General features: G+C 52.3%; 3 protein-coding genes across 6 annotated transcripts in view; 2 read left to right on the top strand and 1 right to left on the bottom strand.

Moving 5' to 3' along the window:
• Positions 1 to 6,106, top strand: part of PITHD1 (PITH domain containing 1) — a 13,744-nt gene extending 7,638 nt beyond the window's left edge. The window contains exons 2-7 of the mRNA XM_077775531.1: positions 10 to 209; positions 715 to 758; positions 1,122 to 1,199; positions 3,738 to 3,842; positions 4,528 to 4,636; positions 5,183 to 6,106. Of these exons, the coding sequence (XP_077631657.1) occupies positions 10 to 209; positions 715 to 758; positions 1,122 to 1,199; positions 3,738 to 3,842; positions 4,528 to 4,636; positions 5,183 to 5,284 (638 nt within the window). The 3' untranslated portion in view covers positions 5,285 to 6,106. The remainder of the gene's footprint in view (positions 1 to 9; positions 210 to 714; positions 759 to 1,121; positions 1,200 to 3,737; positions 3,843 to 4,527; positions 4,637 to 5,182) is intronic.
• Positions 6,107 to 8,214: 2,108 nt separating this feature from the next.
• LYPLA2 (lysophospholipase 2) lies at positions 8,215 to 12,574 on the top strand. Of its 2 annotated transcripts, XM_077775793.1 has the most exons (11): positions 8,252 to 8,324; positions 9,535 to 9,616; positions 9,733 to 9,836; positions 10,068 to 10,099; positions 10,227 to 10,292; positions 10,752 to 10,799; positions 10,895 to 10,965; positions 11,102 to 11,175; positions 11,252 to 11,353; positions 11,457 to 11,630; positions 11,707 to 12,574. In XM_077775793.1, the coding sequence occupies exons 3-11, from the start codon at positions 9,759 to 9,761 to the stop codon at positions 11,755 to 11,757; spliced, it is 696 nt and encodes a 231-aa protein (XP_077631919.1). In that variant the 5' UTR covers positions 8,252 to 8,324; positions 9,535 to 9,616; positions 9,733 to 9,758; the 3' UTR covers positions 11,758 to 12,574. The 2 variants fall into 2 exon arrangements, with proteins under 2 accessions (XP_077631918.1, XP_077631919.1); XM_077775792.1 differs by lacking the exon at positions 9,535 to 9,616 and having other exon boundaries at positions 8,215 to 8,324.
• Positions 12,575 to 12,626: 52 nt separating this feature from the next.
• The window catches only part of GALE (UDP-galactose-4-epimerase), a 4,655-nt gene continuing 4,276 nt past the window's right edge, over positions 12,627 to 13,005 (bottom strand). For all 3 annotated transcript variants that reach the window (XM_077775848.1, XM_077775849.1, XM_077775850.1), the window contains exon 11: positions 12,627 to 12,984. In XM_077775848.1, the coding sequence (XP_077631974.1) occupies positions 12,926 to 12,984 (59 nt within the window). In that variant the 3' untranslated portion in view covers positions 12,627 to 12,925. The remainder of the gene's footprint in view (positions 12,985 to 13,005) is intronic.

The raw sequence follows: 13,005 nt of genomic DNA, 5'->3' as shown, positions 1-13,005 counted from the left end.
CGCTCCAAGGTGGGCCTTTCGGGGCCTGGGGCGGGAGGGCGGGCGGGCGAGGCGCGGACCCGCGCGGGGCCTCAGGCCTCCCGTCTGCTCTGTCGGCCTCAGTCCTGCTGTTAAAAATAACGACAGCCCGCTTGCCAAGCGCTCTCCCGTGCCTGTCACCCTGCCCGCCCCTTGGGAGGGAAACAGCGTCGAGTCTCCCCATTTTGCAGGTAGGGGAACTGAGTCCCGGAGAGGGAAAGGGGCGCTTTGGCTTTACGAAGCCGACATTCTCTTCCAGGGCTTTCGGGAGTATGGCCGTGAGGGCGTTTTCCCTCCTGTTTGACTACTAGTCCCAGTGGCGGCCTGATCATATCACCTGATGAAGACCAAAGACAGGCTAGGCAGGTGGAGCGTGTTACCCTGTCCAGAGCATTTACCGTTGTGGGGTCACACAGCCATCCGAAAGCTGTGGACCCCGTAGGCGCACAGTTTTGCACACAGTTTCAGGCTAGTTGTGCCTGAAGGTTCATTCATGGGTTCCCTGTTTAACCCTCTGAGAGGATGGTCTGTAGACTACTAACTTACTAGCATCAAGTTAGTAAGGGCTGAAAACCCCAGGGAGGTCGGCTATTTGCATTGCACTCCCAGGCGCAGAGCAGGGTGGAAGATGCCTAAAACTGTAGGCTCTCAGCACATATTTGTTGCTTTCTCCTCCCCGCCCCCCATCCCCTCCAGTTTGTTGAAAGTGATGCCGATGAAGAGCTTCTGTTTAATATTCCGTAAGTATCTCCTTGGTGTTTGCCTCAGGCTAGATAGGCTTGTACCCAGACTCCTTATCAGGATTCATTCATTGGTTGTGTCCAGAGCACACATCTGTTTCTAGAAATGGGGGGAGATTACGGTGTGGTGGGTGTGAGGAGGAGAGCAGAAAGATGTACTGGTTGAAAGATAACCGAGAAGTCATGGTATGTTTCTTAGAACTGCAGAATGCCAGAGGCAGACAGGATCTTAGCAATTTTCTGGCACAGTTAACCTGACCCATGAGTAAACCGAAGCCCAGAAAGGGGAAGGGTCTTGTCTGGGGTCACACAGCTGAGCAGTAGTTCAAACCCAGGTTGACAACTTCTTTTGCATTCTGGCAGATTTACAGGCAATGTCAAGCTCAAAGGCATCATTATAATGGGAGAGGATGATGACTCACACCCCTCAGAGATGAGACTGTAAGTGGCAAGGGCTTAGGCCTTCAAGAAGCCTCGGAGTTCTCTTTTCTCTGCTAGCACTGTATTCCAGAATAATATGCTTTTTTCTTTTTTACTGGGTTAACTATACCCTCCCCCCCCTCTTAAAAATCTTGGTCTTGGTCTGCATCAGGGTACACTTACCTCTTCCTGAATTAACGACTTTTTAAGATTAAGTGTCTTTAAGGCCAACAGCTTGTGTCTTTTCAGAGTCCTTGCTGTGCCAGCCATTCATCCAGAGAGCATCCTATAAATGCCAATTGTTGATGACTTTGCAGTTTCCTTAGTAACCCAGCTGCAAATCACAAAAGATCTGTATGGTTTCTACTGGGGTTAGGTTCCAGGTGTACCCTTGGTCTTTCACACAGTTAAAAATCTTTGCGTGTGTTGTGTTTACGTGGAATTACTCCCTGTGAGCATGCACGCCCTTTAGCGAGCAAAGTTCTGTACAGCTCCTGCGGCACAGGAATCTGTTGCCACCAGGGCTAGTGCCCCCTATGTGACAGCTTGCGTTGTTCCAGCCTAGCCCTCCCGAAAGAAGGGGAAACTTCTGAGTGCTGGAGAAACAAACACCAGAAGAACTTTTCATTAAAAAAATTTCTTCTGAAGACATTTGAATGAAAAATTTAAGAAATTGACCCTTTTTGAATGTTAGAAACACGAATTTGAAAGCAAACCCACATATTTAATCATTTTAAGTAAACAGTACGTTTGAGTTGATGCTTTTGGAGACTTGTTTACTGGGGAGACGGATTGGCTCGAGAAAACTAGAAATCCGTGTTGCGTTGTGGTTAAGAGTGGGCTCTGGAATACACAGCGTGGGTTCCAGTTCTGTCTGTGCCACTTACCAGCTGCGTGACTTTGGGCCATTATTTACCTTCTCTTTATCTCGGTGCCCTCATGTGTAAAATGACAGCAGTAATAGTAGGAACCTCGTAAGATTGTAGAGAGGATTCAATGATCTATAACATGTAAAGAGCTTAGAATAAGTCTGGAACTTAATAAGTGCGCCATTTTGGGAGGGCAGGTACAAATACTTAACGTAAGACGTCAGATCTAAGCACTTTATGTATGTTACACTTCATTGAATCTAAGATGCCGTTGATATATCTTTTACACCATTAACAAAGAAAAAAGATTGCCTCTTCAACTGTGACATGCCACTGAAACATCTGGAAGAGTTAAATTGGTATTTAGTGAGATTTGAACACAGACTAGGTGTTAGATGATGTTAAGGAATTATTGTTAATTTTTGTAAAATGGTACCACTTTTTTAACAGTGGCATTTTAAGAAGTCTTTACTTCTCAGAAATATGTACTAAAGTAGGAGTGAAGTGAGATGTTTAGGATCACTTTAAAATACCAAGCACAAACCAAATGGGGGTGATAGCATATAGGCATAATGTTCATTATTGAAGCCGAGTGATAAATGGAGCTAGAGTAATTGTATTTTTCTCTTTACTTCTGTATAATTTGAAATTTCCCATAGGAAAGTTTTTTAAGTCTATGTATCTTAGCATTGATTCAGTGTAACCTCAACACTGTATCGGATATGTACTATCACCATCCACAGTTTTTAAATGAGGAAACAGATACAGAGAGGTTAAACAACTTGCCCAAAATTATACAGCTGGGAAGTGACAGGGCCAGGCTTTAAGCCTAGGAAGTCTGGTTCCAGATACACTGCTTTTAACTACAGCGCTACACTGCCTCTCATAATGCTACTCATAAACGTCCACTGTTATTATTCTGTGCATCATTCTTAGGAACACTTTGAAGCAAACATTTGCTTTATTAAATTACATGCATTTTCCTGCCGCTTATATCTAGGCCCCTTCCGTGTGGGTGTGTTAATAAAAACACTCTAGAGATGGTGGGGGTGTGGCTCAGGTCTTGAGAATCTGTGAGTTAAAGAGGAGACAGCTGTTTCTGAGATATTTCTTTGAAAATTTTTTTCTTCACAAGCAGTTTTACTTGACTTTCCAAAGCCCGTTGTGAGCTGGCAACCTTTTGTGGTCTTTTCAAAATGGAAACCCCCAGATACTATGTTTTTACAGAACTCTAAGACGACTCCATGTATAGGGAATTTTGAACACACAGATTGCTTGAGTGTTAAGTGACCTGCTCTTATCTCTTAACTGTGTTTGATATGTTTCTGCCAAAGTATTTCCCCCCATGAGTAAGCTGTTTTGTTTAACCTCCTCAGCTTGGTCTGAATGTGCAGAGTTGCTGGTTTTCTCCATGCGTTTGCTGCATGTGACCTGGTCTGAGCCTTCTCTTTGTATATTGCGTCTCATGTGATCTTAACCCACTCAGAGATGCCGCTAGCTTATGTTGCAGTTCTCAGCTCTTTTCTTGCTAGTTTAAAGATACTTGTGTATAAATGCCAGTAAAATGCCATTCCTAAAATTTGATCTTTTTTTGATAGAACCGAAGGCAGTTGAGTCAATAGGCAGTTTTGAAAAACTGAAAAGTATGATAATGCACATTTCTTGATTTTTCTTCCCTTTCCTTTCTCAGGTACAAAAACATTCCACAGATGTCCTTTGATGATACAGACAGGGAGCCAGATCAGACCTTTAGTCTAAATCGGGATCTTACGGGAGAATTAGAGTATGCTACAAAGTAAGCACTGAACCTGTCTCCATTCTCTGGTTTCTGAGGAACAGCAGGCGTTCATTGGCAGTGAACACACATGTGCATTAGCACTTACTGAGCTTGCAGTTGAGTTTGGGCCCATCTCCTGCTTTCTTTGTAGCAGAAACTAGTTAAAACGGTGGAGGGAAGCTTGATACTCAGCTCAGTCAGTTTTTGGCAGAGATGCAGGGCAAGCCATAGGCCTGTTCAGTTTGTAAGCAGCGACAGATCTGAGTGAGCTCCTAGGGTGGTCTTAGGAAATACGTTTTCAGAATTCTCTTTGCACAGTGGGCTTCCAACAGGCCACGTTACACATGACCGCCTTAGCTCTTCACTGGCTCTGTCTGTTTCCTGGTTGGTGAGATCAACACTGAACTTGCAGCAGAATCGCTGCTTGGTCGCACAGCATTTCTCATTCCCGCTCCTTGAGGGCAGGGCGGTGTTGACTCATTTTTCTATTCTTATTGCCTTGGGCAGGATCTGGCAGATGCCCTGGCTGTGTCTGCTGAATCCATTGCTTATCCAGAAAGGAAGAATGAGACCTAAGAGCCCCAAGTTTTCTCTGACATTTGCCCAGATTTTACAAGTTGGAGCTAGAATTATTTGACTGGGTGCTGAGATATTCATTGAACTCTAACCTGTGTCTTCTCTCCCGACCCCCTTCATTCTCTAGAATTTCTCGTTTTTCAAATGTCTATCATCTTTCAATTCATATTTCAAAAAACTTTGGAGCTGATACCACGAAGGTCTTGTATATTGGCCTGAGAGGAGAGTGGACTGAGGTAAGAAGGGGCAGGAATTCCTGACCCCTCAGTGTGTGGGTGTGTGTTTGTGTGTGTGTGTGTATCCATCTGTGTGCTGCCATGTAGGTGCTTTAGGGAAAGGAAAGAGCAGGTGAGACACTGCTTGCTCCCAGTCTGTTTGTAATTTTTCTTGGTTTCATTACTGTACACTGTCCATCTGCTTTGATGGGCTCTCAGTATTTTTAAGGGAGTTGAAATAATACAATTGATATCAATTCATTTTTTTCACTTTAAGATTCTTTTCTTCATTCAACATTTTTGATGACCTTTCTTGTTTCAGGCACCAGAGATAAGATGATAAACAAGCTAGACAAGGTGCTGTTCTCATGGTGGCACCATTACAGTGGGGATTGGGTCTTCTGAGTTATGGGGTGAATCACGGATGTAGTCTTTGCAGTTTTCCTAGGATAAATGTATCAGAAGGGGGAAGAGATGGCTTCCAGCAGTGAACCTGAGTAAGGACGATGACTCCAGGGTATGGTCTGGGAAATGGCCAGCTGACCCAGCCTCTCCCTTTTCTTGCAGCTTCGCCGACATGAGGTGACCATCTGCAATTATGAAGCCTCAGCCAACCCGGCAGACCACAGGGTCCACCAGGTTACCCCACAGACACACTTCATTTCCTAAGGCTGCCCAGGGCTCCCACAGAAGCACTGTGTCAGCGAAGATGTACAGCGTCCTGCTGGGGAGGACAAAGAGCTGGGGGTCCAGAGAGAGCCGGTGCCACAGCCTCTGCCAGGCTTTGTCTTTGGGGCTTGCTGCAGGAGATACCACACCACCGGGCAGGGTTGTGTGGGTGCTGAGGGATAGTCGTGGTTCTCTAGGGCCTAGAAATTGCGTCTGGGGCTGGTCAGATCTGGCAGTCTTTGGCCTGGCTTCCCAGTCAGTGTGGCCATGGGATCCCAAGTGTCTTGTTGCTTTGTGGCAGGATTTTTGTGTGACTTGGTTTTTTTTTTTTTAATGGAAACTATTTCCTGGGCTGCAGTAAACTTTCTGAAGCCTCAGCACTGTGTTTCTATTAGCCATCAGGAGGGTCTCCAACTAGAACTACTTGTCCCTGCTTGCTCCTTCTTCCTGTCAGTGTTCAGCATTCTTGTCAAGTTGCCCAGCTTGGAGTTGTCTGTCACGTACTAGTGTCCCATGGTCAAAGCTAGGAGAGCAGGAATGCCCTGGTGGTGCCTGATAGCTCGAGGAGCAGGTCTTTCTCCCTTTCTCCCTGCCTAGGTAAGCAGTCTTGGGAGAGCTTGGGCATCGTTTCTGTGTGGGTGAGCTATCCTGGTTGGATAAGATTGGGACCTAGGCAAGATTCCCTTGGGACATCCTTCATGTTTATTAGCTTCTAACTAGTGTCACAAGCACAGTGCCAGAAATTGGAGATCTGTTTTTCTGTTCATGGCTTTTTATTCGCCGTAACTAATAAGCTTCCTAATAAATCTTTGCTGGACTTCATGTTTGTATATTCTTTTGATTTTTTGGTAGTCCTGATGAAACTTTTACTTTACAGGAACTTTGAAATTTGTTGTTTTGTACTAGGTAGATCATAAGTGCCACAGTGATATTCAAGACTAGATCATTTCTCCAGGAAAGGTACAGTGGACCAAAAATACTGCTATAACCACCCACCCACACTTTGTAAAGAGGAACGTGAAGTTATAAACCGATGTCCAATTTCTCATGAGAGGAAGTAACTTGTGGAGTGACATTTAACTTGCGGAGTGATTCTGGAACTCACCAGAAGAAAGAAGAGCAAGTGAGCAGCACATGGCAGACCCAAGACTTTGGACTTAAATTCTGTAAGTCAAGATAGCAATTGGAGAGAATTTAAATATCTAAAATGAGATCTGAGATGGTCAGGATTCTCTCCTTTGCAGAAAACAGAAACAGTGGATAATGGGAATTAGTGTTGAATCTGATCCTCTTGAGAGAATTCTCCTGAAAGTGTTGGCCCTCACTGTTTCTCCAGCCTGTCCAATGGAAAGCCTGCTGCCGCCGTTTTCTCAAGCCTCAAGATTTCTGAAATGCATCCTGAAATCTCCCAGAGTACAAACAACAATTCTTGATGCACTAAGGGACCTATTCCTCAGCCACAGTGTCTTTATTTCGGTTGGATCATTTTGGAGATAAAAATAAAGGCTATGTCTTTAAATTTGGAGTAGGGGGAAGAATAAGTTAAAAAATCTTAGAGCAGACTATCCCTTCATTAATCCACTAGTTAAAGCCTAGTCACAGGTAGCCCCTGGGCTGGGCTTCTGAATTGGAAGCTTCGCTCTGAAGAATTTGTTCAAGACTGAAGTGCCCCAGGATCCTGGGCGATTGGGGGTGCAGGAGGAATTGTTCACTCTTCCATAAGCAGCCTGCGTGGGGATCCTGCATGGGGGGCAGTTGCGTGGTCTCGTGCACTTGTCCCTCTCTGACGTCTGGTCTGGAACGTCGGCTTGTTGCAGTTCTTGGGACCCAAAGATTTCCTGCTCGGAATCCTGGTATTTTAGGTTCTTTGTGACCTATTGAACACCTAAGACCAAACTGCCTCTTGGCCTGGGGAAAGTGCTTTGGAGTTCCCAAGTTGACGGTGTTCTTACAGTTCAAAGAACAACTACTGTAAGTTATGCTGGGTGAATGAGTCCTAAGCTGCTGAGGAACCGCTGTCACTCATTTCCTGTTTGCAGATGCCCACCTCTTCCCTTAGGGACGTGGCCCTTCAACTCAGTTTGCCTCCCTTTCCAGCCTTTCTGTGGACCCTGAGCCCATTTCCACTTTATCAGTGCAGCAAACAGCAAAATGGGGACAAAATGAAGCCCTTTTTGTTCTTAACAACTGGAGCTCGTTGATGGTACTTTGTGCACCGTCTGCGTGGCATTGCTTGTCGAGGCAGAGCTAAGACCGCACGGCCAATGCCTGGCCAGCTGTCCTGATGTGACCTGTGTTGTTTTCCCAGGGTCCTTTTTAGTCACTATGCCCTCACACTGTAATTTTACAGTGTACAAGGCATTTCCACACGACCTCATTTGAGCCTAACAGCAAAGCTGTGAAGGAGGCAGGGTGGTGGTTATCACCGTGTTTTATAGCTCAGGAAGCAGGTGCCGAGAGGCAGCAGTACAGTGTTGTCCTGAGATTGCCGTTTCCTCCCCGCCCCGAGCGTGAGTTTCCTCCTCTCTAGAGTAAGAGTGGAGGACTAGATGGTCTCTAAAGGTGTCTTAAGTGTATGATTCCATCCCTCCAGTGTATGATACGTCCTGGGTCATTCTGAGTATGAGTCCATCCAGAAACGGCATTAGAGCCAGTGGCGGATATCCAAGACGACAGCGTGGGAAACTATGCTAGGAGAGGTGTGCCACCCCTTCCGGAGGGCTTTCCTCCAGGAGGCGCACGGGTGGTGGCAGCAAGCAGGAATTCCCGACGCGCCATCTAGATTCTGCAGGCGACTCCCTGCCTTCCTTACGGGGAGCGGCCCCACCGTATCCAACATGGCAGCTCCTATCTGGCGGATCGCCGACGCCCACTTCCGGGTTCCGTACCGCTGGCCAGGCTACTTCCGGCAGCGCGATGGCTGGGTTCCCGGGACTCGAACGGAAGTTCCGGCGGGGGCGGCCGAGGGGGAAGAGAGTGTGTCTGTGCAGGAGAAAGAGGAGAGTCGCCCGAGAGGTCTCGAAACCCCCAGGGAGTGGAGGTACCCTCGTCCGGGGCCAGGCGGCGGAGGGAGGGCACTGGGGGGAGATCGGACCACCGCGGGGCTCCCGGAGAGTGGGGAGGGGACCGCAGTTGTGAGGGATGGGGGTGGGGAGTGAGGTGCGAAGAGGCGCTGGCCAGTCCTGGGGACTTTGGGGGTAGAGAGGGGCGAGAAGGCGGCCCGGCTATGACGGGAGGGACTTGAGGTGGAAAGTGGAAGATCCTATTGTGGGGCGGGGGCCCCACAGGGTCAAAAGTAGAACAATCCTTTGTGGACAGGAGAGGGTCCTGGGTCAGGGTAGAAAATGTCACTGTGGGAAGGGGGCGATCCTTGGTCAGAACAGACATTCCCAGTATAGGGAGTGGGAGACCCTGGATTAGAGTGGAAGTTGTTACTGTGGGGAGCTCCCTTCCCTGGTCCGCGGGGAAGGCATTACTTTGAGAGGGGGGACCCTGGGGTGAGAGGTGGAAGTCTCCCAGTGAGGAAGGGAGTCCCAGCTTAGGGCGAAAGGTGCATCCCCGTGTGGGAAGAGGGACCCCAGGGTCAGAGGTGAGGGGTCTCACGTGGAGAGGTGCACTCGGTCAGAAATGGAAGGTTGAAGCCAGTGGGGAGGGTGGGCGCCGCTGGCAAGGGTGGGCGCTTAGGAACAGGTTGCACAAGCTTCTGGGGACTTTGGAGGATGCTAAGGATGGGGAGGAGCCAGCCAGCCTCACATTCTTTTGTGTGTTTGGGAGTCCCAGAGCACGGTCAGACTGGGGGACCTGGTTGGATTCCGTGAGCAGTAGCAGCAGCAGGTAGCACCATTCAGCGGGGTGTGGGGCGCCAGTTATGGCTGGTGGACCCGAGTTCGTGGGCCTGCTGGAGACAAGGGCAGCCCCCTGGGGATCTGGGAATGGCTGAGCCAGAAACTGCTTGTGAAGGCCGGGTGGGGGCTGGATGGGAGAGAGGTTGGAGAAAATGTGTGGGGCGGTTGGGGGTAGGGGCTGAAAGCATATTTTTTCTGGCATCCCCCCCCTTCGTTTCCCAGTAGGGCTGGGAGTTGGTTAGGAGGGCCTGGGGGCTCTTGATTGGAGNGACAGCAGGGGGTGACCTGGCTCCCCCTCCCCCACCATCCCTAAGCCCTACTTCTGCCCCTCTCCGTCTCCAGCAAGCTCAGGCTAGGGGGTGGGCCAGAACCGGGGACACTTGGGTGGCTGCCTCTGCTTTTCAGCCCTGGAATAATAGAGGCAAACTTCCTACCGCCTCTGGCCTGGGACTTCTTGCCTTTTCTTTGTGGCCAGGACAGAACCCAGGTACTTTGGGGGGGTTGACGGCCTGAGTGGGCCTGGGGTTTGAGGCTCTTGTCCTGTGTCAGCCGTCTGTCCCCTGCCCGGTCGTGCTCTTGACCACTCCCCCCAACTTTGCCCAGGCCCCAGCCGTGGAGCCCTGCAGTGTATGTGCGGTAACACCATGTCTGTGCCCCTGCTCACCGATGCTGCCACTGTGTCTGGAGCTGAGCGGGAAACGGCTGCGGTAAGGTCCCCTCCTGCCCTCGGCAGCCCCCAGGCCAGAAATGGAAGTGCGGTGTTGAGATGGGAGCAGCCTGCAGCCAGGCGGCAGGGAGTTAACACCCTGTTTGGCTGCTACTGTACTTCCCCCTAGGTCCTTGGGGGTGATCGGGGCCAGAAGTTGGAGGCCAGAGGGGAATGAGAGCAGGGTGGGGACTGCCCTCTTTCCACATCCCCGTGTCTCACCCTCTTGCAGGTTATTTTTTTACATGGACTCGGAGACACAGGGTAAGTGAGCTGGAGGGGGGGTGTTCTTTGGGAAGGTGGGGAAGGGCCCAGCGGGCAGGATTAGAGAGGCCTGCGCCCTCCTTTCTCCCTCCCCACATCGGTGCCTTTTTTCCCTTCCTTCCTACAGGCACAGCTGGGCTGACGCCCTCTCCACCATCCGGCTCCCTCACGTCAAGTACATCTGTCCCCATGCGTGAGTGTCACCCTAGCAAAGGAGGGGCTGAGGATGGGGATAAGCTGGGGGGGGGGGGGTGTCCTGTGGTCCCAGGCCTGTTCTCTCCTGCCAGCTGCATCCTGCGGCCTGGGCCCAGGGCAGTGGGAAGTGCCGTTTTCAGCCTTCAGTCCCGCAGAGCCTGCAGCCCCAGCCCCCCAGTCCCCCAGCCCTAAGGCCTCCTGGACCCGGGGACCTCCTGTGCCCCTTCCCCAAGTACTCACCCACCGAGCTGGAACCCCGTCACCCCGTGTTGGGCTCTGCTTGTCTGCTGATGCCCCAGCCTCCAGCCCCACGTGGCACGTTGCCTGGCAACACCTTAAACACAGGCCTTCCCCGCTGGGAGGGGCCCCCAGGGGCTACTCTGCCCCCTCCCTGCTCTCTGCTGAGGCTCCCTCACCCCTTCTGAGCATGATGGCCCTTCTTGCCGCCCCTGCCCAGACCCCGGATCCCCGTGACACTCAACATGAAGATGGTGATGCCCTCCTGGTGAGTGGCGGGGGCAGGGACGGCTGCTGAGAGAGCTGCAGGGGAGGGGGCTGGCCAGGGTCTTCCGGTAGCTGCCAACACCGCTCCTCCCTCAGGTTTGACCTGATGGGGTTGAGTCCAGATGCCCCAGAGGACGAGGCCGGCATCAAGAAGGCAGCAGAGAACAGTAAGGCCCCAGTCCCTCCTCAGCACCCCCCTCCTCCCCTGCCGGCCCCCCAGGAGAGTGTTGGGCAGCATCTGGCTCCCTTCCCTGGGCCCCTCCAGCAGCTTTGCCCCCACCCAGTCATGCCCCCTCCCCCCAGTCAAGGCCTTGATTGAGCACGAGATGAAGAATGGGATTCCTGCCAATCGAATCGTCCTGGGAGGCTTTTCACAGGTGAGGGGAGAGAGAGGGGGTAGGGGGTGGCAGGAGAGCTGTGCCCTCATGACCTCTCATTCTCTCCTCCCTCCAGGGTGGGGCCCTGTCCCTCTACACGGCCCTCACCTGTCCCCACCCCCTGGCTGGCATTGTGGCATTGAGTTGCTGGCTGCCTCTGCATCGGGCCTTCCCCCAGGTGAGTGTCTCCACAGGTCCCCTCCTGCTCTTCCGGTTTCCTCGTGGCCTGGGGATTGTGCCCAAGCACTGGCTTTGCCCTCGGAGCCCTGTCTGGCCCACAGGCAGCCAATGGCAGTGCCAAGGACCTGGCCATCCTTCAGTGCCACGGGGAGCTGGACCCCATGGTTCCAGTGCGGTTTGGGGCCCTGACGGCTGAGAAGCTCCGGTCCGTTGTCACGCCCGCCAGGGTCCAGTTCAAGACTTACCCAGGTGTCATGCACAGCTCCTGCCCTCAGGTCAGTGAAGGGGACCACTTCCCGCTCCCCCCTCTCCTCCAGCTGGGAGCCTCTCACAGTCCCTCCTCACCCCCAGGAGATGGCGGCTGTGAAGGAGTTTCTTGAGAAGCTGCTGCCTCCTGTCTAACCGGAGTCGCTGGCCCCCAGCGCAGGCCCCCAGCTTCTGGGGGACCCAGCACGCACGGCACCATCTGGGATCTGAGCCGGTCGAGTCCCCGTCCCCACCATCCCTGACCTGTCCTCTTCCCATAGGCCTCTGGGGCAGGCAGGCCCAGGCCTGCCTTCCTGGCCTCAGCCACCTGGCTGTCTGCAGCAGGGGCTGGGCCGCCCTCTTCTCCCATTTCCCTGGAGGTGGGCCCCCCTGGCAGCAGTATTGAAGGGGCTGTAGGCAGCGGGAGAAAGGGGCCCAGCCGCTGACCCACTCACTCAGGACCTCACTCACTAGCCCCGCTTTGGGCCCCCTCCTGTGACCTCAGGGTTTGGCCCATGGGGCCCTCCCAGGCCCCACCTACCACTCCCCCCCTTCCCCCAAGTGATTCTGCCCAGATAATCGTGTGTCTCCTCCTTCCCTCCAGCTGCTTCTCAATCATGAATGTGTCCATGGCCCGGCCCCCGTGCTGCTGTGGGCTGCCTGCCCCTGGGCAGGGGTGTTGGTGAGGGGGCACAGTCCTTCGAGGGGGGCCTTCCCTTAGCCCCCCCCAAAACATGGGGGCTGGACCCTTCCCCCCACTGCCCTGTTCCCCACCCCCACCCCCACGTAGGCCTGGAGCCTGCAGGGCTGGACTGAGGCTCAAGGTGTCCCCCAGCTGTCCCACTCCCACGTTGTCCCCACTCTAGGGCCGGGGGGAGGTGGGGGAGTTGTGTCTCGTCTTCTGTCTCTGTGTGGTTTTGGGTGTTTTTCTTGTGTCCTGGATTCCGATAAAATTAAATTGCTTCACCTCTCAGGCTGGATGATTCTGTCCAAGGGGTAGAGAGTGAGCATGTGCAGGCATCTGCCCCAGTGTTAGAAAACTTTTATTTTAAATACTTTGGAAATCTCTCCGAACAGAGTATAAATTAGTGCCTGGGTCGGGGCCCTTGTTCCCCCATTTGCTTCTGGTGGTCCTGACGTGTTCAAGGAAAAGAAGAGGGAGACCCCCAACTCCTGGTCAGTGGAACCCCTGGCCTCATGCCCGGTGGGCTGAGCAGGCCCGCATGGGGTTTGAGGTAGGGGAGGCCGAGGCCCCTGGGTTCGCAGCGGAGGCTGGAGAGCAAGCAGGTGTTTTTCCTTCGCTGGAGCGTGGCCAGGGAGGGTCTCAGGCCTGCGCACCGAAGCCTGAAGGATTCTGCTTCTGCCAGCGCCACAGATCTTCACCTGTGGCGGGGGGGCAGGGGG

This window comes from Crocuta crocuta, unplaced genomic scaffold (genome assembly GCF_008692635.1).
Source record: "Crocuta crocuta isolate KB4526 unplaced genomic scaffold, BGI_CrCroc_1.0 scaffold127, whole genome shotgun sequence".
Taxonomy (NCBI): domain Eukaryota; kingdom Metazoa; phylum Chordata; class Mammalia; order Carnivora; family Hyaenidae; genus Crocuta; species Crocuta crocuta.
This window is presented reverse-complemented; position numbering and strand designations above follow the sequence as displayed.

Bases quoted from the DNA above. Each gene is read 5' to 3' on its own strand.
- LYPLA2 (XM_077775792.1), top strand. From the start codon at position 9,759: ATGTGCGGTAACACCATGTCTGTGCCCCTGCTCACCGATGCTGCCACT. The intron at 10,966-11,101 runs GTAAGGCCCCAG...CCCTCCCCCCAG, and splicing joins CAAGAAGGCAGCAGAGAACA to TCAAGGCCTTGATTGAGCAC. The intron at 11,354-11,456 runs GTGAGTGTCTCC...TCTGGCCCACAG, and splicing joins TGCATCGGGCCTTCCCCCAG to GCAGCCAATGGCAGTGCCAA.